The sequence below is a fragment of the Meriones unguiculatus genome, chromosome 8 (assembly GCF_030254825.1).
Source record: "Meriones unguiculatus strain TT.TT164.6M chromosome 8, Bangor_MerUng_6.1, whole genome shotgun sequence".
Taxonomy (NCBI): Eukaryota; Metazoa; Chordata; class Mammalia; order Rodentia; family Muridae; genus Meriones; species Meriones unguiculatus.
The window spans coordinates 77,567,285-77,590,157 of NC_083356.1; the positions used below are offsets into that span (position 1 = coordinate 77,567,285).

The 22,873-nt window shown below is 38.5% G+C and overlaps 2 protein-coding genes across 3 annotated transcripts in view; one reads left to right on the forward strand and one right to left on the reverse strand.

The window, feature by feature from the left end:
- Cntrl (centriolin) overlaps positions 1-22,873 on the forward strand; it is a 327,805-nt gene that overhangs the window by 76,802 nt on the left and 228,130 nt on the right. The window lies entirely within an intron of this gene.
- On the reverse strand, positions 1,233-22,489 carry Rab14 (RAB14, member RAS oncogene family). Of its 2 annotated transcripts, XM_021653678.2 has the most exons (8): positions 22,357-22,489; positions 14,074-14,132; positions 12,764-12,817; positions 11,079-11,256; positions 7,803-7,869; positions 4,761-4,848; positions 4,420-4,450; positions 1,233-3,448 (listed from the first exon to the last, which is right to left on the reverse strand). In XM_021653678.2, exons 2-8 carry the CDS (start codon positions 14,123-14,125, stop codon positions 3,271-3,273), a joined length of 648 nt encoding a protein of 215 aa, XP_021509353.1. In that variant the 5' UTR covers positions 14,126-14,132; positions 22,357-22,489; the 3' UTR covers positions 1,233-3,270. The 2 variants fall into 2 exon arrangements, with proteins under 2 accessions (XP_021509353.1, XP_060246020.1); XM_060390037.1 differs by lacking the exon at positions 12,764-12,817.

Consider the following 22,873-nt stretch of genomic DNA (forward strand, 5'->3'; position numbering starts at 1 on the left):
TTAGAAACTGTCACACCCACAGCTGTGTGGCTCTAACAAGTCACAATGTTGTCAAGCTAGCCTTTCTGCTACAACACTGCACCATGTCTGCACAGCACAGCGCAACAGCTCCTCACCATAAGGGTTATATTCTCATAAAGCTATCTGGTTAGAGTTGAACCATTAAGAGACAGGATACATATACTTACAAGAGACACCACTTACTGCACATTACATCAAAGGCATTTATTTCCAGCACAAAACTAGTCTTTTGTATTTCTCCTTTTTCACTTTACGTCTTTGTAAAATGCTTGAAGGTGTGGGCTAATCACAACTATTGACACGGTTTGGGAATAGGACTTGATGAAGGTAAAGTATCCATAGTCCCGCATTTCTTATTTCTACTCCACACAAACAGTAGTGGAAATTATCTTCTCTTTTTTTTTTCTGTTTATGGTGAGGGAACTAAACCATTTTTCTTTTAAGGCCATGTTTAAAGCAGTTCTCAAAACTGAATTTACTGGGTAGAGAAATATAATCAATGTATGAAAATACCTGATCTCAAAAAATACCTTTCTATAGCTGGGGATATGCTTCAGTGGCATAATGCTTTCCTAGTATGTGCAAAGTCCTGGGTTTGAGCCACCACGCGCACCAGAACTTGGCAGCTTTCCAAAAGGACATCTTTCTAAAGAAACCTTGTACAGCCTTTACTAGTACTATGTGACTACCACCAACAAAGCCCTCCATCCGTCATTTCATCAAACACTTCATTACTTCAGAACAACAGCGGAACGTTGTGCTGGTATACTGATGTCGACAAGCACTAGTTACCACCAGAGGGGCTCCTCCACAGCAAAAGCAGTGAGAAAGCCAGAGAAGCAGGCACCCACACAAGCTCTTACGAGTTAAAAGTTAACAGAAATCCACTTTGCCTAGATAGGGTCTCTACACACAGATGTTGCAATGACAATTTGCTCCTCTTATCTTTAAGCTCCCAAATTTATAATACAGCAATTACACATGCAAATAGAATTTGGCCCCACATAGAGTAAAGGGAAAACACACACTATCAGCCACCAATGGGCTGGCCTCAAAGATGCATTATACATGGATAGACACCACCTCAATTAGAAGTTCATGTGTTATGCAGACCTCACCATACACTAAGCACAATGCTACAATAAAAACTGACAGTTCACAGATTCATCTGAAAAGTCTTACAGTTCAAAAATAATGCAACTACGTTCAACTTAATCTAGATACAGGTACTTTATTTACAAATATTTAGATAATAGCATTTTGTTACATCAAATGAAGAGTACAGCAATCTGAATAAATCCTTCTGTCACAAAAACAATGAAGACCCACTGTCATTAACTTTGGGAACTGGGGTATTGCACCTAAACAAGCCAAAGATCTTTATGGTATGACTGCTACCTTATATCCTGATGGGCAATTGGTTTTGTTTTGTAAATATATACACACACCAGCAGGTCATGGTCCCTGGGCGAATCCCTTGTGATGCAACAGTGTAAGCAAATAAATCACTGTAAAGTCTTTAACAGAATATACCATTCTACTCCAAGATTCCTTTAAGTTAGACATGGACAAAAAGGTGAATCCACAAATAAATCGAATCCTATTTTCTGCACATTCCAGTTTTGGCTTTTATTTAACATTGACTATACAAAACTCTGGAACTAACACGTTTATAATCCAGAAAGATGTACTTTTACATTAGTGTCTGGTAAAGAGGGATTTAAAATGTGTATTTTAAACACACCACTGAGCTGAGAGCATTTTATATAATGTGCTCGGACTTAGCTACGCGCACTTCCAAGGACCTCTCAATTCCCAGCCACTTTAAACTCAGCTAGAAATCAACCAAGAGAAGTGAAGAACTGACTGAAGCACATGCTGTCTAAAGATCTGTTTTTTTCTGTGGCCATACCACCAGTGCAAAGTAGTAACTTACTTTATGTCAGTGTACACATTTAAAAACACTTTCCCTTTTACAAAACAATTTATGCCAACATGACATAAAATAGCCCCTTAACTATGAACACAAGGGAAAATATTAAACTATTTCACTGTAGTGTTTAAAATGCACAATTTAAAATCCCTTAATAGCAGACCTGGTTCTGGCTATATGGTCCAGAAGTTGACCATTCCAAGATAAAGGTATAAAAGCTTAAAATGTGCAATATTAAACCCAGCTTTTTTCCTTTTTCTATACAGTAAGGCAAGAATGCAGCCTATAACACAAAATGTTTACAAAAAGAAAAGCATGTTAGCATGTTGATTACACGAGAACAGTTAAGAAAATCAGCAGGTAAGCCACAGTGCAAAGATGGAATAGAATCCGCTAGTGTTTCCGCTGATGCCAGGAGCTCTTTCCAGCATTATGTCTGTCCCCAAACACTGCCAGCACCAAGGAGTGGAGCCAGTATTACTTGTGAACTGCAGTTGTGTCTATTTCCTTGTGTGAAATGGAAGAGAGTAACATGGTCACATATAGGTCACACTGTACAAACTGGTATTTTATACTGTTCCAATGCCAGTAATCAATTTATTTTCTTCATTAAAATAATATACACAGAAGGTATTGTTAGTTAGGTTCCTTCAAATTTTATACATATTTACTTTCTGTTAAAGAGAAAAGGACAAAATAGTGTAAAAATAAGGGAAAAAAAGATAAAGCTATTAATTAAGCACAAGAAAAGATAAATGGGTTTTTTTTCCCTGTGCAAGGCTAAGACGGAAGCAAACCTCATCAAGAAAAATGCCACCCCTACAACAGGGAATTTATCCAACAGAAATAAAAGCAGTTGCAGACCCCTTTCTCTACCATAAGAAGTCATTTCCCAGCAATGAACTTACTGGCTACAACAGACATACTTGAACAGTTTAAAGATGGGAGAAAAGCTGAAGATATCAAATTTAAACCGTACAGTGAGACAAAGCCTTGCCAAAGGGAAGGTAAAAATCGAGTCCAGCATCAGTGCTCAGTTTAAATCATATCGGTGACAAACCTATCACAAGGACAATCAAAGGGGGGAGTCTAGATTTACCATGCAGGAGAGATTTATTACTCTACTTGCCTTTGATAACCTGATTACATCTAGTTGTTTAGCAGTTTAGTATTGTTAAACTGTTTTTACAAGAGTTGTTTTTTTCTTTTTTTAATTAAACCCAGTAAGATGTACAGAAGACAAGGAGGCAGTAAAAAGTACTGCTTCCAACAGACAGAGGTGAAAGGTCAAATGAGGGGCCAGAGCAAAGAGGTCACTAGCAGCCACAGCCTTCTCTCTGGGGTTGGGGTTCACTGGTTAGCCGTCCTCCCTGCGGGGCTGAGGGTTTGTGTTGTACACCAGACTCGGCAGCATTCAGATCCAGGCTTCCATCCTGAATGTTCTGATAAATTTTCTTGGCAGCCTCAAGAAAAGCATCTTCTACATTCTCTCCCCTAAGAGACAATCAACAACTTTATTCACAAACCACAGCTTTCTAGAAAACGTAAGGCATTTACACTGACCTTCTGCTAACCTTTAGTGAACCGCCATGATGTCTTCCACTTAGCCACTGTCATCTAATAAGAGATTACCAGAAGACTGAGCTAAAAGAACAGCGTGGGAAAGGTTTTTGGTGGTGAGCACACAACACAGTACTGAGCTGTTTCTAAACTCAGTTTGCATGTTTACATCTTCTACTCATTGTAGTGCTATGTTAACATGTTACATGACGACTGAGACAACCACTTCTGAAATGAGAGCAGGGTCTCCAAACAAGACTTCTTCAAATATACTGACAGGATTCCAGGCTTTCCATTATTTTATAAACAGCCATATATAAACTATGCTATTTTTATCATTTGATGGTGACATAGTCATGCTTAGCCATGTTCACACCTCGTTTCTCTTAGAACTAAGAACAGAAGTAAATAAACAAGAACAGGTTGGTCTGCCCTTGCCTGGCGTGATACAGGACGATGACTGGGAATGCTGGGATTAATGCTGGAACTCCAAGAATGATCAGGAAGTGTTCACTGTGGCTCATTAGCCACTGAGTATGTCCTTGAATCATTCTTTAATGTGATCAAAGTGCTGTGTAAACAAGTTGGCCAAGCTTAGGTCCAAGATACCAAACTCAACCTCAGTTGTGAAAGTCAAACACTTGTGAAATGTAAGCAAAGTTTCATTTATTAACCCCGTTACCAATGGGCACAATGAGGTACAACCCTTTAAGGGCAAAACTTCACATTCTCTTGCAGTGTGAAACAGAAGCTTCTGCTTACTGTTCTTCCTGCTGTGGGCACTGTACACAGCCTCACTGTGCAGTACAATTCACAAGCATGTCTACAGACATCATCCACTTGCACAGCACACGTTTCTACTCTGCATGTACCTGAAATATGATCCACATTTTAGCCATACTTACGTTTTTGCACTTGCTTCAAGGAACAATAAGCCTAAAAATAAAATTCAGAGTATAATTAGGACATTGCAGGCTGTCAAGAGCACTTCTCAGTCGCATCTGAGTAAGGCTCCCACAGCTGTCAGCACTACTATAGTACTCACAGGGAAGCATGTGTCAGGGCAGAGCTGTACTTGTCATTTAGTAGCTGCACTACTAGAGCATGTATCAGAGAAACAAATACTTTATTTCCTCATTGACATTCTGAATCGAATTTTTAAAAAAGCTATCAAATAACCTGCATGATCTAAACCACATTTCCTTTAAAACTCCCACAAATGAGTGTTAAAAAGTCTTAAACCCACCGTTTTCCTCAGCAAACTGTTTGGCTTCTTCATAGGTAACATCTCTCTGTGCTTCCAAATCTGCTTTATTTCCTATGAGAATTATTACCTAATTTGTGAACAAAAGAAAAGACATCTTAGAACAAAAATAACCATCAAAATTCTCAAATATAAAAGCCTTGAAAGGAAAAAAAACAAGGCCTAAGTGCCCTGGACTAAAGACCATAAAGGCAACAACACTAAGAAGGACTCTGGCAACATGCTAGGCCCAGGGGTTCACAACCTGCTGTAAAAAATGTGTATTTAGGTCCTTACACAAGTCTTACTGAATATTACTTTTATTGTTGTTACAAATCCCTTAAAAATACAAAAGCAAGCCACTCATTAGGTGAATATAGCCCACATGCCAGTTTGTTCATACCTGGTGTAGGCCAAAGAATAAACCGGATTAGTAAGAATGTCCTAAAATTAAGTACAGTAAACATGAGCATTCCCCTGGAGAAGGCTTGTGGTTTTTCAGATTCTCAAAATATTCTGGGACCCTGAGGAAGTCTGAAAACCAGTAGTTTAATTCTTTCAGGGTAACAGTAATTACCTTCATTAAATGCAAATAAGATAGAGTTAGCTAAGAGGGCATTAGAACCCTAAGAGAATGCAAACTGTAACCTAGAGGCAATACTGTCCTAGCTGATACTCTCCCAGGAGAGGTGTAAATTTCTAGCAACTAATCAGCAATGTTTGTGTCTATCTATGGAAGAAGCTGGGGATGGAGCACATATGGCATAGGTTAAATATCACACCCCTGTTAGCTACTTCAGAATCATCTATGCAAGTAAAATTATGCTAAAAGACTAAAGGGAACCCTGAGAAACAAAGTGGTTTCCCAAGGTCGTTATTTGGGGCACAAAAGGGGAAGATACCAGCTCCTCTTCTACCTTTCTTCCCCTTCCAACAAGATACAGATATGTTAGAAATTAATGATTTCAACCAAAAAGTGGTTCCCCTCATTTTTTTCCACATAACATCAGTAGTTGGTTCTTCCACTTTCAAATATTTGGGACAAGTGAACTAATCAATCGTTTTCATACAATGGTTTGGTACAACACAAGATCATTCTTCAAAGAGCAAGTGACCACTGAGAAGGGAAAATAATGTTCACAAACAGTTCATAGTCATTTGAACAACAAAATAATGACACAATCAATTTAAAAAAAAGCCTAGTATAGGGCCATTATAAGAAAGGAATTCAAATCAAGAAATACTGCCTTGTAGACTGTCAGAGCGTTCGCTGACGAGGCACCAGGCTCTCTGGCTTTAATCCCCAGCACTCCTCTCTACCACAAATTCTTCAAAAAGTATTCTCTCTTTCCCAACCACACATCAACCTCCAATCTTCAATGCCCACCCATCTGAGAGGTTGTAGTATACTAAAAACAAAAATGAGAAATACATTCTTTTTTTCAGTAAGAACCAAAGACAATTTCATAGAAAACAGTAATTTGAACTGAGTTTCAAAAAACATTTTTAATTTTCAGCAACTTACAGAGCCATGGTATAATCTCAAAACCAGAGAACTGACACTGGTACAATTACAGGGTCTTAGATGTCAATTTTTTCAAACACTTGCTTATGTGGCTGTGTCCGTGTGTGGTTCTGTGCAGTGTTAGCCACGTTCCAGAATGTCACTGCATCGGGGCACAGAACTATCACATCATCACAAAGAAACTGCTGTGCTGTTTCTTCAGTTATACCACCCACATACCCCACCACTAACCAACCCCTGGCCACCACTAATTTGTTCTCCATCTATCTACAGCGCTATCATTTTGAAATGTAATGGAATCATAGAATATGTAAACTTTTTAAACATCAAAATTCTCTTAAGATTCACCAGAGCTGATACTGTTATGACAATTCCTCCTGTGTAGTTAAATAGTTTGCCATATGGTAGATGCATGCACCAAACTGTTTGCTATTCACAGTGCTCAGAGCATCTGGACTGATTTTGGTTTTTAGTTAACACAAATAAAAAGTTACTATGAACATTTACCAATAGGTCTGCATGTATTGCAACAACGAGTTTGGAATGAATGGAGACAAACATTCTAGGCTCCACACTAGCAACACAGGTCTCTTGTTACTCACGCACATGCTCACCGGACCAGACCTCTGGCAGGTACAGGAGGTACAAAAGCTAAGTGAGATGTAGACCTGTCTTCTCACTGTTCTTGCAGCACCCTCCGGGTTACCTACTAACATCCCTGATGCCTATAAAGCTGGCATCTCCAAACAGCCCTGCTCACCCTGCATTCACTGTTACTGCACTATTCACCACATTTCTAATTCATCTTTCAGGTGGTTGTATGGCTTCTCTGTAAACCTGAAGGTTCTCTCTCTGTGCTAGACAATAACCCCTTGAGGACCAGAGGCAAATGTTTATCTTTGTATACTGTGAAATCTAGCTTGGTAGTTGTCCTTTAACATCTCAGTATCTTTTCAGTCTGGTTAAGAAGTTAATTATTTAAATAGTTACTTTTAGTTGACATTTTACTCAGATAATTACAAATTCACATGCAATTATAAAAGAAAAAAAATCAAAAAGAACCCTTGTACCATTTTGTCCAGTTTCCTCCAACAGTAATATTTTACAAACTTAATCCAGATGCTTTTTAAATTATAATTCAGATTATAACAATTCTACTTGAGAGCATCTCATTCATGGCTTTTTTTTTTTTAAGATCCAAATATAACAAGTATAATAAAATAGAAACCTGAAATCAGCCAAAACTAAAAGTTTTCTTCAATTAGCTGGGGCTGGAGATGTAGCTTCATGGCAGATCATCTATCTGCCTAGCATACATGAGGCCTGGATCTCTAGCACCAAAGAAAATATGAATAAATGAATGAATGAATGGATTAGTGGGTGGGTGGATGGATGGATGGATGAATGAATGAGGGAACAGTCTCTTATTCATAGTACCCACATAATAAAATCTCACCAGAACAAAGCGTGCCTGTTTGGTTTAGATTTTAAATCTCTTATAAAGTGAGGTGTTGACTTACAGTATTTGGATTGGTGAGATTCCTTGCGTCTGTCAACCAGCTGCTTAAGTGGTTATATGTACTTCTTCTGCAAAAGTTAAAATTAAAATGTGTTGATTCTACATACAATTGCCATTTGTAGAAAACAAGAGAGCGAGGTGTGATGTGTCACACACATGTAATCCCAGCAATTCAAAGGCTGGGGTAGGGAACAAAAGTCCTGAGTTTGAGGCCATAAGGACCGTAAATGAATTCCTTGTACTACAGCTTATACAGTGAGGCCTTGTCTCAAAAACAAGCAAGTAAACACACATATATAAACATATATATACATATACAGACTTTAATCAAAAGATCCCAACTATGTGTATTTCTACTTTGACCAGATGGCTACTCCAAAGAAGAGCTGTAAATAGAACCAGCAAAATTCTCAAAAATCTAGCCAAACTTTGTTTTGTTTTTTGAAACAAGGTCTCACTCTGTAGTTCAAGCCATCTTCCCTCTCCTAAGCCAACTTTCCCTCAGTAATCCCATGTCCTGGATTACAGGTGTGTGCCATCATACCTGGCCACAAACTCATTTTTAGATAGTTCAATGTCCAACTATAGAAATGACACAAGAAGTATTTAAAAGCATATACATAAACACACCAATCCACAAGCAAGGAACATAGAATATTCAGATCAAGTTTTGTAATTTAGAGTAAAAACATTCCTTGAAATTATCCAGATTTTCTAATCATAAAATAAAGAAAAGTACCAAAATGTCTAGCCAGTAATATACTCAAGAGAAAAATATTTTTGCATCTACCTTCAAATTATAATTTTCAGTCAGAAATAAGACAGATATACTAAATTAGTACATAATTTATCTTTCCTAAATTCCTTTCTTTTTTTTTTTAAGCTAGTGTTTCTACACTACCCACTTATTTTTGATCCTCCTGCCTCTGCCTCCTAAATGCTAGAATTATAGGCATGTGACACCATGCCCAGATAACTAATCTGGAGTAAGCTAATATACAGATTTTAAAACTACCTTTAAGAAAGGCATTAATAATCTAGAAATTTAAAACCTCAGCTACCAGAAAGAAAGCTTATATCTTATAACTCATATTTATGTGGGAATTAAATCATCTAGAGATTCAGACTATGGCATTTTCCCACTTCATCTGAGTAAGTTTATAAAGCATAGTGTCATTTGCACTATCATATTGTCCCTAACAAAAGAAATAAATCTACATACAGACAGGCTCTGGGTTAGAATGGCTCAGCTTTCTTCTTGACTTAACGATACATTTACCAGAGTATTAACTGCATTCTGACTGTTTGGCAAAACAACTGACATGATGATAAGCTTCACTGTTAATTTAGGAAAGTGCCTTTGTAAACAATTACAAGTGAATGCCAAAGATAAAAAGTATTACTAAACCAGAAGCTTCTAAGATACAAAATATCAAAGATTAGAAAAAAACTGATAGAAAATAGTGTCATTAACTCTACCACCAACCTATGACTATGAATTGTCAAAAGTCACCTATGAACCTAACACCTAAAGTATTTTTCTCAGCAAATTATATTGACAATGAATCACCATAAACCCTTTAAAAATACAATTTACTTTGAATATCACTACTATAAAATTCTAGAACACTCACAGGACCTCAAAAGAAAAATCTTTTGCCCAACAACTACCTCTAATCGTCTTCCTGCCTTATGAATTTGCCTGTTCTAGATAAATACACAGAACCACATTGGCCTTTTACACTTACATATAGCATGTATCAATCATCCTTTTTACAGCTCAAAAACAGTTGTGTGGAAATGCTACCTGATGAGTATCCATTTCTTTAGCTGATGGACATTTCTGCTGTTTCCATATGAAGTGCTTTTGATCACTTGAATACACATAAATTTTACCACAGTATTACAACAATTAAAATATGTTTAAAAGCAAAATAAATTGCATTTTAAGCACACATCATATTTAAATGTACTGATAATGTATGGGATTTTTAATTACTTCAAGTCTTCAGGAGGCAATAATAATTCACGAGGAGGCAGCTCTCTACAGCAGCCAAGTTTACAGTCTACCCGCAAGACCATTTACTGATCATGTTACCAACTGCCCAGGACAGTGAAAAGAATTAAGACTTGTTTTACTGTTTGCTGAGAACTTACTGAGGCTTTATGTACATGTTTTATTTTGTTTTGTTGTAGCCTTGACTGTCCTGGACTTGCTTTGTAGACCAGGCTGGCCTCAAACTCTGAGCAATCCATCTGCCTCTGCCTCCGTAAGTGCTGGGATTAAAGCTTCTGTACATAATTATAATCAGTCCCTATTAGTACTCTAAGGCAGCATTTTTAAGAGTCTGTCAAAGTCAGGAATGTTACAAGGAGCTCCTTTTCTGTGCACATCTCAGAGTCTTCTTATGCTCAGGTTCTCTGACTCTTCATAAAGCTTTTTCCCACACAGAAACAATATGCAGCTGTCACTTGGTCCTGCTCATTTATCTCTATCTCCTAAGGAAGGGCTCTTCTTAAGGGTGCTTTTGGCTGATACTCTACATCATCATGAAAGGCGACCAGTTCATTTTTACCTTACAGCGGGAAAAATGTTCAGGTCTAGTAAATGGCAGTTTGCTACATGCTCCAAAGTCAATTCTTTATATTCCTGTTTTGTGACTTCATGTCAAATGCTGAGTTTCCAGAAATAGCCATATTGTCATGAATTGAATCCTGATGCAGTGTTTTAAGTCACTTCAATTCGTGGTAGAAAAATGAATTAAAGAATTATACATAAACCACTATCTAAATGTCAAAAAGTCAAATATGTAAAAAAAAAAAAAAAAGAGCCTCTTTTGTATAGATGAGAACAAAGGGTCTGTTTCAGTCTATCATGCTTCTATAATAAAAGTATTTCACTCACTCCTCACTTGGCCTATTTGCAGAGGGTGTCAATTTTAACAGAATGAATACAGCAAGTCCTCAGCACTAGCTTGCCTTTCTGAGGTGCAAGTTTCATATAAGCCAACTCTCTGCAAACAACCGACACTGCTTCCCAGACTGTGTTCTTTTCTAGTGTCCCCATTATTTCAAAGCCTTTCTTTAACCAACCTCAGAGAAAAAAAAATCAACATGTTACTTAGATTTTTTTTCACGGCTTTGGAGTATAAATCATAAAACCCAAATAAATTAATTTACAGTCATCCAATTACAAACTAAAGAAGGCCTAAATCAATTAAAATTAAACCACACTGCCCAAAGTAGTGGTCTACTCCCAAGTGGGACATCGTCTTACCTGGTGATGTCATACACCATCAGTGCACCCGCAGCTCCTCTATAGTAGCTCCGTGTAACAGCTCTGAACCGTTCCTGTCCTGCTGTATCCCAAATCTGCAGTTTGATTTTTTGGCCACTAACTTCAATTATTCTTGTACCAAATTCAACACCAATTGTGTGAGGACAATCAGCCATAACTGTTGGAGAATAGAAAATATGCAAATTTCAAAAACCTTTGTGATAAGCAGAATAAAAATGTCATAATCTCAATTATATTTTGCTTATCAATTAGAACATATTGCTCTCTTCCTCCGCCACCAGTGATAAGATTGTACTCTAAATCCTAGCTAGTCATAAAGACAGAAAGAATTCTATTTAGTATTTCAAAACTACTGATTATAGTAAATAAATGATACATACAGAAAAAAAAGTTTAAGATAATACATTTTAGGGTTGGGGAGCTGGAGAGATGGCACAGTGATTAAGAACCTTTACTGTCCTTCCAAAGGATTGGGGTCTAGTTCCCTGCACCACCTACACTGAACAACTAACAACTGTAACTTCCAACTCCAGGCAACCCAACATTCTCTTTTGACCTCTGTGGGTACCAGCCCACATGTAGCATACACATACATAATATACATACATGCATGCTCATGCATACACACATACATAATATACATACATGCATGCTCATGAATGCTCATGCATACACACACACACACACAAATAAACAGTTAAATATATATATTTAAAGTAAAATGAGGTTATTTAAATTTAACATTTTACACATTTCAAAAATTAATTTACACCAAGTGGTGGTAGCAAACACTTTTAATCCCAGCACTTGGGAGACAGAGGCAAGCAAATCTATGTGAGTTTGAGGTCAGTCTAGGCTACAGAGCAAGTTCCAGGACAGTCAAGGTTACATAAAGAAACCCTGTCTCAAAAAATAAGAATTAATTAATTAAAAATTAATTATATGTCTGCATCATCAAGAACTCAAAACAGCCTGCCATGGTGGTACCATGGTAGTACACATCTTTAATCCCAGTACTCAGGAGGCAGAGGTAAGCAGAGCTCTGTGAGGATAACTTGGTCTAGATAGTCCACTCCAGGTCAGCCAGAGCTACAGTGAGACCCTGCCTTTATTTACATATAAATAAAGAAGAATCAGAGAATCTGATCATATATCATGAATTTTTAAAAAAGAATTTAAATGACAATAATACTGCATTTTATCTGCACCTATTAAAAAATTCATGGCACTTGGGGCTAAAGAGATGGCTCAGCAACTAAAAGTGTGCAGTGATCTTGCAGATGACCCAAGTTTGGTTCCCAGCAACCACATCAAGACAGCTCACAACCACCTGTGACTCACTCCAACTCTAGGGGATCTAAGGTCTCTGGACCTGCACTTACAGGCACATAACCCTACAAATACCAACACACAAACACACACTTAAAAAACAAACTTTAGAAAAATAACCATGGAACCGGGTGTGGTAGCACATGCCTTTAGTCCTATCATTAAAAAAGAAAAGAAAGAACATATCATGGCACTTTAAAAACCCAAGTATAAATACAGAAACAGGTTATAGTCAAATGCATAAAGTACACTGAAAGTTAATACTTTCTTAAAATGTAGAGAATGTGACAATAAAGTAAGCTACTCATCTTTTTTACCTTTCATACTGAACTTACATTTTTTTTCTGTAAATTGATGAAGTAAGCAAGATTTTCCTACTCCCATATCCCCTGTTTAAAAAAAAAAAAGGAAAGGAAACTTCAAGAGGCAGTTATATTTCTCAATTTTTACTCTTATAATCATATGCAAAGACTGCTGCACTCAGCATATCACACATATCACAACTTTCTGAAGATGTGGAACACCTGCATCTTCCTCCTTTATAATGAATCCATAAGACAAACTGACCACTCCTAACTTTTAGCAGGACAGAATTTGGTTGTAAATTACTGTTTAGTAAACAGCCAACAAGTTGAAGAGAGCCTGTAACAGAAAAATTACTGTAGTGGAATTTTTTTTTTTTTTTCTGAGACAGGGTTTCTCTGTGTAGCCTTAGCTGTCTGGACTTCCTTTGTAGACCAGGCTGGCCTCGGAATTCACAGAGGCCTGCCTCTGTTTCCCCAGTGCTGGGATTACAGGCATAAGCCACTGTGCCGGAGGCAATGGAATTTTTTTTTAACAGGAGGGTACCCAAATTGCATTTATTGGTCTATGCAAATGAACTAACCCAAGAGCAAGCAGAAACAAATAAATTAATTTTGGAAGCTTAGCTCACTATGTCTCTTGTTTTACCTCTACATTACTATAAATATCAACTCACAAAGCTATATAAACCTGACACCAAAGCAAAAGACATAAGCTTTCCGTTTATTTATTTATTTACAGTTTGTTTTGTTTTCCACACTGAAATCAAACCAAACAGGCAGGGCACACTTGTAAGAGCTCTGCTCTACAACCCAGCGCTGGACCTGGCCTTTCACCTGTTATACATTTATAACTATTCATGGAAAAACAAGTTAAGACAACTTGAACAAAGTCTTGACACTTAAAGAGAAAACAAAACTATTCTAGTCTTATATACATACGTATGTATATTCTATGCAAACACACAGACACATATACCTGACTGAGTCAAGAAGTGTTCTCTACCAATTTTGGAATTTAAGGGGACCTGAAAACTTTTACGACATTGGGACATTTCAGCTCTAGCAGGAAATTAATTTCATCCCCAACACTAACAAGTTTGTAGGAGGCCCTGAAGAATAGCACCATCATTTCACTAGTGCCCCAAAAGAAACTAGATAAATGCCCAGGGCCATGATGCAAAAGACATATTTATCGTCATAAAAAAGCTTCAGTACTGAAGTCAACAAATCATGTACTTCTGTTAACAGTATGTTTAAGTATTGGTATATAAATGTTTCATGTGTTAACGTTCTTTGGAGGATACAAGCTAAATACAAGCATACAAGTTAAATAAACTTACCAATAATAATATACTTAAAGATGTAGGAGTAGTTGTATGGTGCAGTTGCCATGGTGGCACTAAAAACAAAACAAAAAAACAACTATGTTAATTCAGAAAAAAGTTCACAGGTTACTGCTACTCTTTCAAAAGGCAAATATATTGCAAACATAAATACATACTCGTCTTCTAAATATATCATACATATTAAGAAGGCACACTGATTACACAAAATTTTGATCTACGTCAGTAAAATTTCCAAACTGATCATAAATTCTCTCTTGAATGGATGTTACTTTAATATTCTCCTGTGATCCACAAAAATCTGAAAAATGTGTTTCAAAACACTCCAAAGTATAACTTTAGGAAATATCCAAAAACAACTGCTATTCTGAAAATCTTTCAAAAAAGAATATCTTAAGTCAAACATAACTTAAGTAAAACATCAGTAGATCGTTCCTTCTCCCTTTAAGATCCTTTTCCTCATAAGCTCCTCATAAGCTCACCAAATTAATTATGGTATCGGAAGTAATCACGAAATACAAAATAACTTCATCCTCTAGTACAAATCAATACTTAACAAAGAATCTAAAGAACAAGCATGTAATCCACATCAATTGATGTCCAAATTAGACTGAATCACATGAAATTGTTGTTCCTGTAAAATTTTTAAAAGAACAATTATTATTGACAATTTCACAGAGCTCAACTTAATGTAATATTTAATTATTAAAAACACATTAAGTGCATTCTGCATACCATTCTAGGAGTTGAGAAATAATACTATAAAGCTGTACTCACACTTACGAAAGTCAAAAGCTTACAATTAAGATACTTCTAAGGATCATAGCCTACTCCTTAATCATCAAGTAGACTTAACTTAAAAAAAAAAACCTAATTTCTTTCCTTTGTAATAACAACTTTTAATCTCATAAACACAGTGGCAGGCATGTTAGTCCCAGCCCACACTCAGGAGTTGAAGGATTCTGTAAATCCAGAATTTTGAGGTCAACTTGAACAATAAAAAGACCTGTATCTCAACAACAAAAATCTTCCCAAGTAATTCACGTGCCTTAACATGTCTAACACTGTGTTAGGTTCTAGAGAAACACATTCTAATACCGATAATAATATCTAATGAATTTGTTTTCATCAGTTTTCAGCTAAGGAAAAACAAAAATCATACACACCAAGTGACTTATTAACTGTTCAAAATGTTTACTTTCTAGTGTTTTAATGAATATTTTGTGATAACTTTATGCTATATTTCAAATAAAATTTCAACAAAATGAAATTGAATCTATAAAAAATCTACAATAGGTGAATAATCAAAAACCAGAAATTCTTAAGTACAGAAAACTAAAGAACACCTCATATAATTACACAGTCATCTCACTTTGCTGCACTGACAACACTCAACACAAGTCCATACCTTGCTCTCAATGCACCCAGCATGTTGTGACAAATTTCTAATCAGTCCTTCACATCACAGAAACTCCCTTAACCAGTTCTTTCAGGAGGAGTTTTTCTAGTTAGATCAGCTGGGATCCTAAACATCGTCTCTCTTACCTCTTTTCCAGATAATACAAGGACTCAAAATTTAAAATAAACTAGCCTTAAACTAGGCAGGGGAGTGGCGCATGCCTTCAATCCCAGCATTTGGGAGGCAGAAGCAGGAGGATCTCTGCTTCCAAGAGCAGATTCCAAGACAGAGAAACACTGCCCCCCCACACACACAAAGCCTCAAGGTTAAACTTGATCTAAATTATTTACCAGATCTCTGAACTAGCTACTAATAACAAGGGGTGAGAGAAATCCTCAAATTAACTTTCAGGATTATTGAATTCTTAACATGTTGTAATTTCTTTTCTGTATGTATTGCAGTACATTCTTTTTTTCTAATTAGTTTTTAATTCATAAAACTCCAAAGTAATCATTTAACCTGTGAATTAGTTTCTCTTTCACTCTTCCTCTTGATGTTTCTATTTTCTTTCCTTCTTCTGACTAAAATTTTGTATACATGCTTTGCTTCTTTCTATTTCAGTATGTTAAAATCCAGCACTAAGGGAGGCAGAGGCAGGTGGATCTCTTGTGACTTTGAGGCCAGCCTAGTCTGTATAGTGAGTTCCAGGACAGCCAGGACTATGCAGTGAGACCCTCTCATAAATTAAACAAATAAATAGATGGATAGACAATGAAGAAACAAGTAAATAACTAACTGAAATTACAGGGCATGTGACGTATCTTAGTGCTGGATGCATGCTTAGCATGCCAAGGCCCTGGCTTCAAGCCCCAGCACATAACACCCAAGAATTATGGCCTTTAAACAGTCCCAAAGTCACAAGTGTTCTAGGAGCAATCATGAACTTATAATTCAATTCTAGTTGAGCTACTTTATGTACATGATAGTTGTCAGAATTAGTATTCTATAAATATCAACTAAAATGATGACTTTTGAGAATTTAAAAAATAAGCATTAATATAGTAGTTTTCCAAATAAATAATCACTATTTCAGGATGAACACTGATTCTTTGTTTTTATTTCACCACAATTTTTTGATTAGAGTTTCTTTTACAATTGCAAATAAAAACCCTAAAAACATAAACAGGAAGACAGTCTTGGGGATGTATCTCAATTGATAGTGTTTGACTAGCATGTACCAAGACCCAGCTTCACATATAAACAAGACCCAGTGGCAAAGGCCTATAATCTAGCACTCAGAAAAGAGGATCAGGTGAGGAGTTCAAGATCAGCCTCAGCTACATAATGAGTTTGAGGATAGCCTTAGCTACATGAGATGCTATCTCAAAAACAAAAACAAACAAACAAACAAACAAAAACCCCACATGTAGTCATCTCTGTAGACAAAGGCAGAAAATATTTATTTAAAAATAAGAACCTGGTAAATAGTCAATCAAAATTACATGTTTACAGTAGTTATATGCAAGGGACTCCTTTTAACTATGCTCAAAACTGCTTGAACAAAGGCTTTCTTAACCTCATTTTTTGAACATAAACCATGGCACTGATAAAAATATTTACACTGAGTGAAATATTTTTGCTTAGCTTTAGAAAGAGAAAAAAATATTCCTGTTATTTAAGGGCAAGTTTGTTTTTAAAGCTCAAAGGTTAAAGGCAGGCAAGGATTGGGGAATGTGAGTAGTGAGTAAGAAATGTTGGTTAGTTCACATTTAAAATATAAGTCCACTCAACCTCAATTTCCACTGATTTAAAAAGAGCTTTGGGGCTGGAGAGATGGCTCGGCAGTTAAAAACACTGACTGCTCTTCCAGAGAACCCGGGTTCATTTCCCAGCATCCACATAGCAGTTCACAACTGTCTGTAACTCCAAGATCTGACACCCATTGACAGACATGCAGGCAAAACACCAGTGCACATAAAATAAAAATAAATTGAATAAATAAATAACAAAAAAAAAAAAAAAAAAAAAAAAGATGCTTTGGCAGGACAGGCCTGGTGGTTCACGCCTTTAATCCCAGCGCTAGGGAGGCAAGAGACAGGTGGACCTCTGTGAGGTCAGCCTGGTCTACAAAGTGGGTCCAGAACAACCACGGCTACACAGAGAAATCCTGTGGGGTGAGGGATAGGGCAGGCAGAGGGAGGGTTTGGCAACATTCTAGAACTTGTGTGATTAAAATGCAGTTGTGTGATTTCTTGCAGTTTTGTTTTGTAAAACAAGGTCTCATATCATCCAGACTTGCATGGGACTCACTACATCATCCATTTATAATATTCCTGCCTCAGCCTTTTGAGTCTATAACTACAGGAAGTGTCACCCTTTGTTGCATTTTCTTTTCCTAATAAAAATTAGTTGGATAAAGTTCACATAAGATCTCCTTCAAGGCCTTTGGTTTTTCTAAAGAAAAAAAAAGATTGCTGCAGTAACAACAACAGGCATCATTAAATATGTGATGAAAAGTTTGTGAACTAGTAACAATTGCTAAAGTTTCAATATATGGGCACTTAATAAGTGCCAGGCAATACTCTAAGTATGACTTCATCTCTACTGCTGTCCTTAGACTGCTACTAGTTTCCTCATTTTACAAATGAGGAAATGATCTCAGGAGGAAAGCAGTAAGTCTCGCTCAGGCAGTCTGGACAAGTCTATACTGTATCTAGCACTATTAACAACAGAAATTCCCTTTTAAAAAACAGTGCCACCCTGACTCCTCCAGGTGACTACACACTGCGCCAGGAAGCTGATGCTTTAAGGCACAGACCTTTCACTCCTTTGCTTCTAGTTTAACACTCCAATAAGAAATATTAAAATATTACATTTGAATGTACACAGATATAAGAAACTACAACTTCAGATAATTAATAGTATTGATAATTATTAATATTACAGTTAACAAACTATAATAATGAGAAGGAACATTTGATCTGTGTAACTTTTCCCTATACTAATTCTTAATTCCTACAACTTTATAAAGCTATTATTATTTTCATGCAAAAATTGAAGAACTTAAGATTTGGAGAAATTTACTACTTTGTCCAATGTTCAAAGTTAGTAAATGGCAGACCTAAACTTGAGCTCAGGTGCCTGATTCCAAAAAGTAGGATGCTCTCTACTTAACTAATTACTGAAAACATGCAAAGATGAACAAATAATTGGCCTTTGCTATCAAAAGAAACCTTCACAAAATGACCTATAAGCACTGATAATTGTTGCACTATGTAATCAAGTGCTTAAAATATTAAGCATCTTTAATGCTGCTTTAACAAAGGATTTTTCAACTTTATCTCAATATGAAACATACCTATATTATAAAGATATGTATAAGCTTTATTTAAATGTGAAATATGCCAATGCATAAAACATGCAACACATTTTTTTCACTTAATGAAGTCATGGACATATTATATCTTAAGTAAATTCATTTATATCTAAATGGCTACTTAACATATATTACATGCTAGCCATTATGAGAAACAAAATCAGACCCCTTCCTGAATAAGATTTTGTGAGTTTTTTAAAATATATTTTGTGAGCATAAACATTTTGCCTACATGTACAGTTATATTCACCACCCACATGTCTGTGAGCACAGAGGGCAAGCAGGGTGTCAGATCCCTTACAAATTTTTTGTGGGTGTTGAGAATCAAACCTGGCGCATCTGCACAAGCAGTGGGTGCTTTTATCCACTGAGACATCTATCTGGCCCCAAATTACTAGTTCTAAAGGTGCTGGTACAGGACTCTGAGTAAAAATAAAGCAACCAATAATAATGGTCATTTTCTCAGACTTGTATTTTAACTCTTTACATGTCTGTCTATATGTTTATATTTTAACTCTGTGTTTATGTGTTTGTTTGTAGTCTATTCCTCAGATCACTACACAAGCTTTACATAGCTAACAAAATAGCTATGTAAAGGGGAAAGTAACCCACTAAATACTGGTGATCTAAAGTCTTAATGTTGCTTTTTAGTTTTAGGTTTTGCTATAAACACTGGATACAAGACTACTTTTGTGATTAAACATCAAGACATGAAAAGACTCTGTATCTACTGAGCACAAACCACTATGAAAGATTTTTAAGAAGGATCATAAAAGGAAGTAACATTGTCTCTGCCTTCAGCAACTCAAAAATGGATGCATTCTTACTTAGAAGCCCCTGAAGTGGAATGCTACTCTACCTGTTAGTCAGCTGGACATAAAACTTCCATAGTTAATCTAATAATCAATCTAATCAAAATGGTCAATTTCCTTTCCATAATAGCAGTACAACCTTGGAAAACCTGTCCATTTCTGAGACCAACTTTTCAAAAATCACTTAAGGTTACATTTTGTGTAAATTAATGTAAATGAATTTTTAAAAATAAAGGATTGCTTAACAATGTCCAAAAAGAAGGATGAATAAGAAAGCAATCCCAATTCTGTGCTTTTTTCCATAGAAGTACTTAACCAGAATTCAATGAGACCTGCATTTGACAGGATTAGTCTACTGATACTATATATCTGACACAGATGACTATAGGAGGAGCAGTGTATTCATAGAACAAGACTGTTCTCTGCAGACACTGACTGAGGCTAATACAGTATTAATGCTCATTATACTGATGCTCAGTATACTGCTTTGTTTTGCAGACTTTAAAAAGTTTGAAATATCGTATCTTTTAATGCTAGTATTTGTAATTTGTCTACCGCCACAGCTTTTTTAATAGCTATTTGTTTTATATGTATGTGTGTGGGCGCACATGTGGATGTCAGAGACTAACTAGCAGGAATCCATTCTCTCCTTCTGAGTTCCAGAATCCAACTCAGGCTGTCAAGTTTGGCATCAAGAGCCTTTACCTACTGAGCCATCTTGCCAGCCCCACACTGCTAATATTTTTTTAATGATAAAAACATCTCAATAGCTATAGTTTTAACATTTCTATCTTAGATGTCTTGTTAAGAGTATGCAATCCTAATACCTATAAAAACTGGCTGCAAGAAATTTTCAAGCTCTATTGTAAAGTTAAAGTTTAAAAATATAAAATTTAACATGAAAAACAAAGCAGAGTTTTTTTTTTAAAATAGCCTTAATTCCAATGATTTTTCAATAGCTATTACAAGCTAAGGTTTTTACATTTTTACAACAGCTCCACTTACTGAGTGCCTTATATAAACTAGTTACTTTATAAACAATCTCTAATCCTAAAAAGACATCATTTTACAATTAAAGAGACCAAGTCAGAAGGAATATGCTACTAAACTGGCAGGTAGGATTAAGCCCAGAGTCTACTTCCACAGCACTCATTCAACAGATATTAAACACCTATTATATATGCCTAGCAAATTACAGGCACTTACATGCCAAACCTGGTACTAAGAACTTTCTTTAAATTCTATTTAATCCGTGAAATAACTCTGAAATGTGGGCACAATTTTATAAGGACCCTGAGGAACTTTATAGGTAAGGACACTGCTTCTGGGAGGTTAGCAGACTTGGTTAGAGTCAATTGAGTAACTAGGAAGTGGCAGTACTGTTTGGGCGATTTTACTCGGCCATAGAAGCATGGAGATTAAGGTTTTGGAGTCTTGATGCCGTACTCTGCTACTGCCATTTCCTAGTTACACAGAATTCCCGAGAAAACTGCTGAAAGAAAGGGAGAAGAGGGGGCTGGATTATTATTGGGTCAAATTTGTCCTCACTGATCACATTTACATTAAAGGTAATTGAAACAACATGCCATGACCAGTTAAGTTTCCAAAAGTTTCTAACACCTGCCTGTGCAGCCACCAAGAGCACAGCTTTCCTCAGAAATCTAGAGGAAATCCTACTACCATGTCTCCTCCAATGAGCATTTGCCAGTTTAGCAGTTGACATGATAGATTTTTGGGTCTCATCAGTTATCACCCAGTGCAAACGGAAAAAAAAAATGGAACTGAGCCGCCACTACTCAAAAACTGTCGCGTCTTGTATGTCTCAACCCTCCTTGAACATGGAGTAGTACCAACCTTAACAGGCAGTGTGGGCCAGTTTGTGTGTGCCACAATTACTCAGCTACATGGTAACTTCTGGCCTCACTTGGTCCCCCGCCCCTTATTTAAAAAAAAAAAAAAATGTGGAAAACTCTGGAAAGGCACTCGAGGCAAGCAAGGTATGTGTGAAGACACCTAAACCCGTGGCTGGCACACAGTGGAGCCTTGGCATTCCCAGTCCACCTTCTTTCCTCAAATCCTCGAGCTGCCCAAACTTTCTTTCCTTCGTTATTTCTGGCCGCTGTGTAGGTTCTAAACCGTGCAGGCTGCCCGGGGGCTTCCCAGGGCCCCAACGCCAACAGTCCCACGGACCCAATCCTCAGCCGGGGCCACGGAGCGCCGGCCTCCAAGGGCACGGGAGCCAGCCCGAGACGCCCAAGCGCTGCCTCTGGCAAGCCGAGGCCCGCGGGGCGGGGCGGGCACGCCACGGCGGGGGCTCGTGGGTGGCAGGACGGCGCGACACGCGTGGGGGAGACGCCGCGGGGGTGGTCTGCAGCGGCGGGCACGGGCGGCGGGACCCGGGCCCGCGGAGGCCGCGGCTGGGCCGGACGCGGTGGGCACACACCCTCCCCGCGGCACCTCGGGGCCGGGCTGCGGGCGGGGGGCGCGAGGCAGCCGGGGGGCCGCACGGGGCCGCGGCTCGCCACCCCGGGGTCCTGTCAGGCCGGCGCCCTCCGCCGACCCCCTGGCCGGCCGCGGCCTGCGGGGCCTGGCCGGGCCGCCGCCCGCCTACCTCCGGGCTCGCCTCCGCCCCTCGGAAGGGCCGGGCAGGGAGGCCAGCGCCGGGCGGCCCCCCTGAGGGAGGCCTCGGTTACCTGGGGGGTTGCTGGTGGCTGGGCAGCTTTCCGGACGGGAGGGGGACGTCAGGACGAGGAAGCGGGGTGCGGACGCGGCGGGAGAGCAGCCGGGATCCGTCGGCCGAGGCCCCGGCGGGAAGGCGGGCTGGCCTGAGGCTGCAAGCGCTCGGGCGGCAGGCGCGGTGGTGGCGGCGGCTGCTCCTGCGGCTCCCTCAGGATCTTCCTCGGGCTGGTCCAAGATGGCGGCGCTCCTTGCACAGGGTTTCCTGTCACCCTCGCAGTGGGCCGGACCACAAAAGAAGGGGGGAGGGTGCGCGCGCAGCCTGCGGAGCCCGGAAGGGGGCGGAGGAGACCGACCCGACGGCCACGCCCCTTCCTCAGCTCGCCCCTCTGGAGTAGACCCGCCTGGGCTTCGGCCCGCCCCACTGGCCCTCGCGCCTGAAGGGGGCGGGGAAAGTGGTCTGCGCAAGCGCAGTCGTGTGCCCTCGCCTCCCGGGCAAGCTACTGCGCAGGTTTGCGTGCTGTTTTCTAGAGG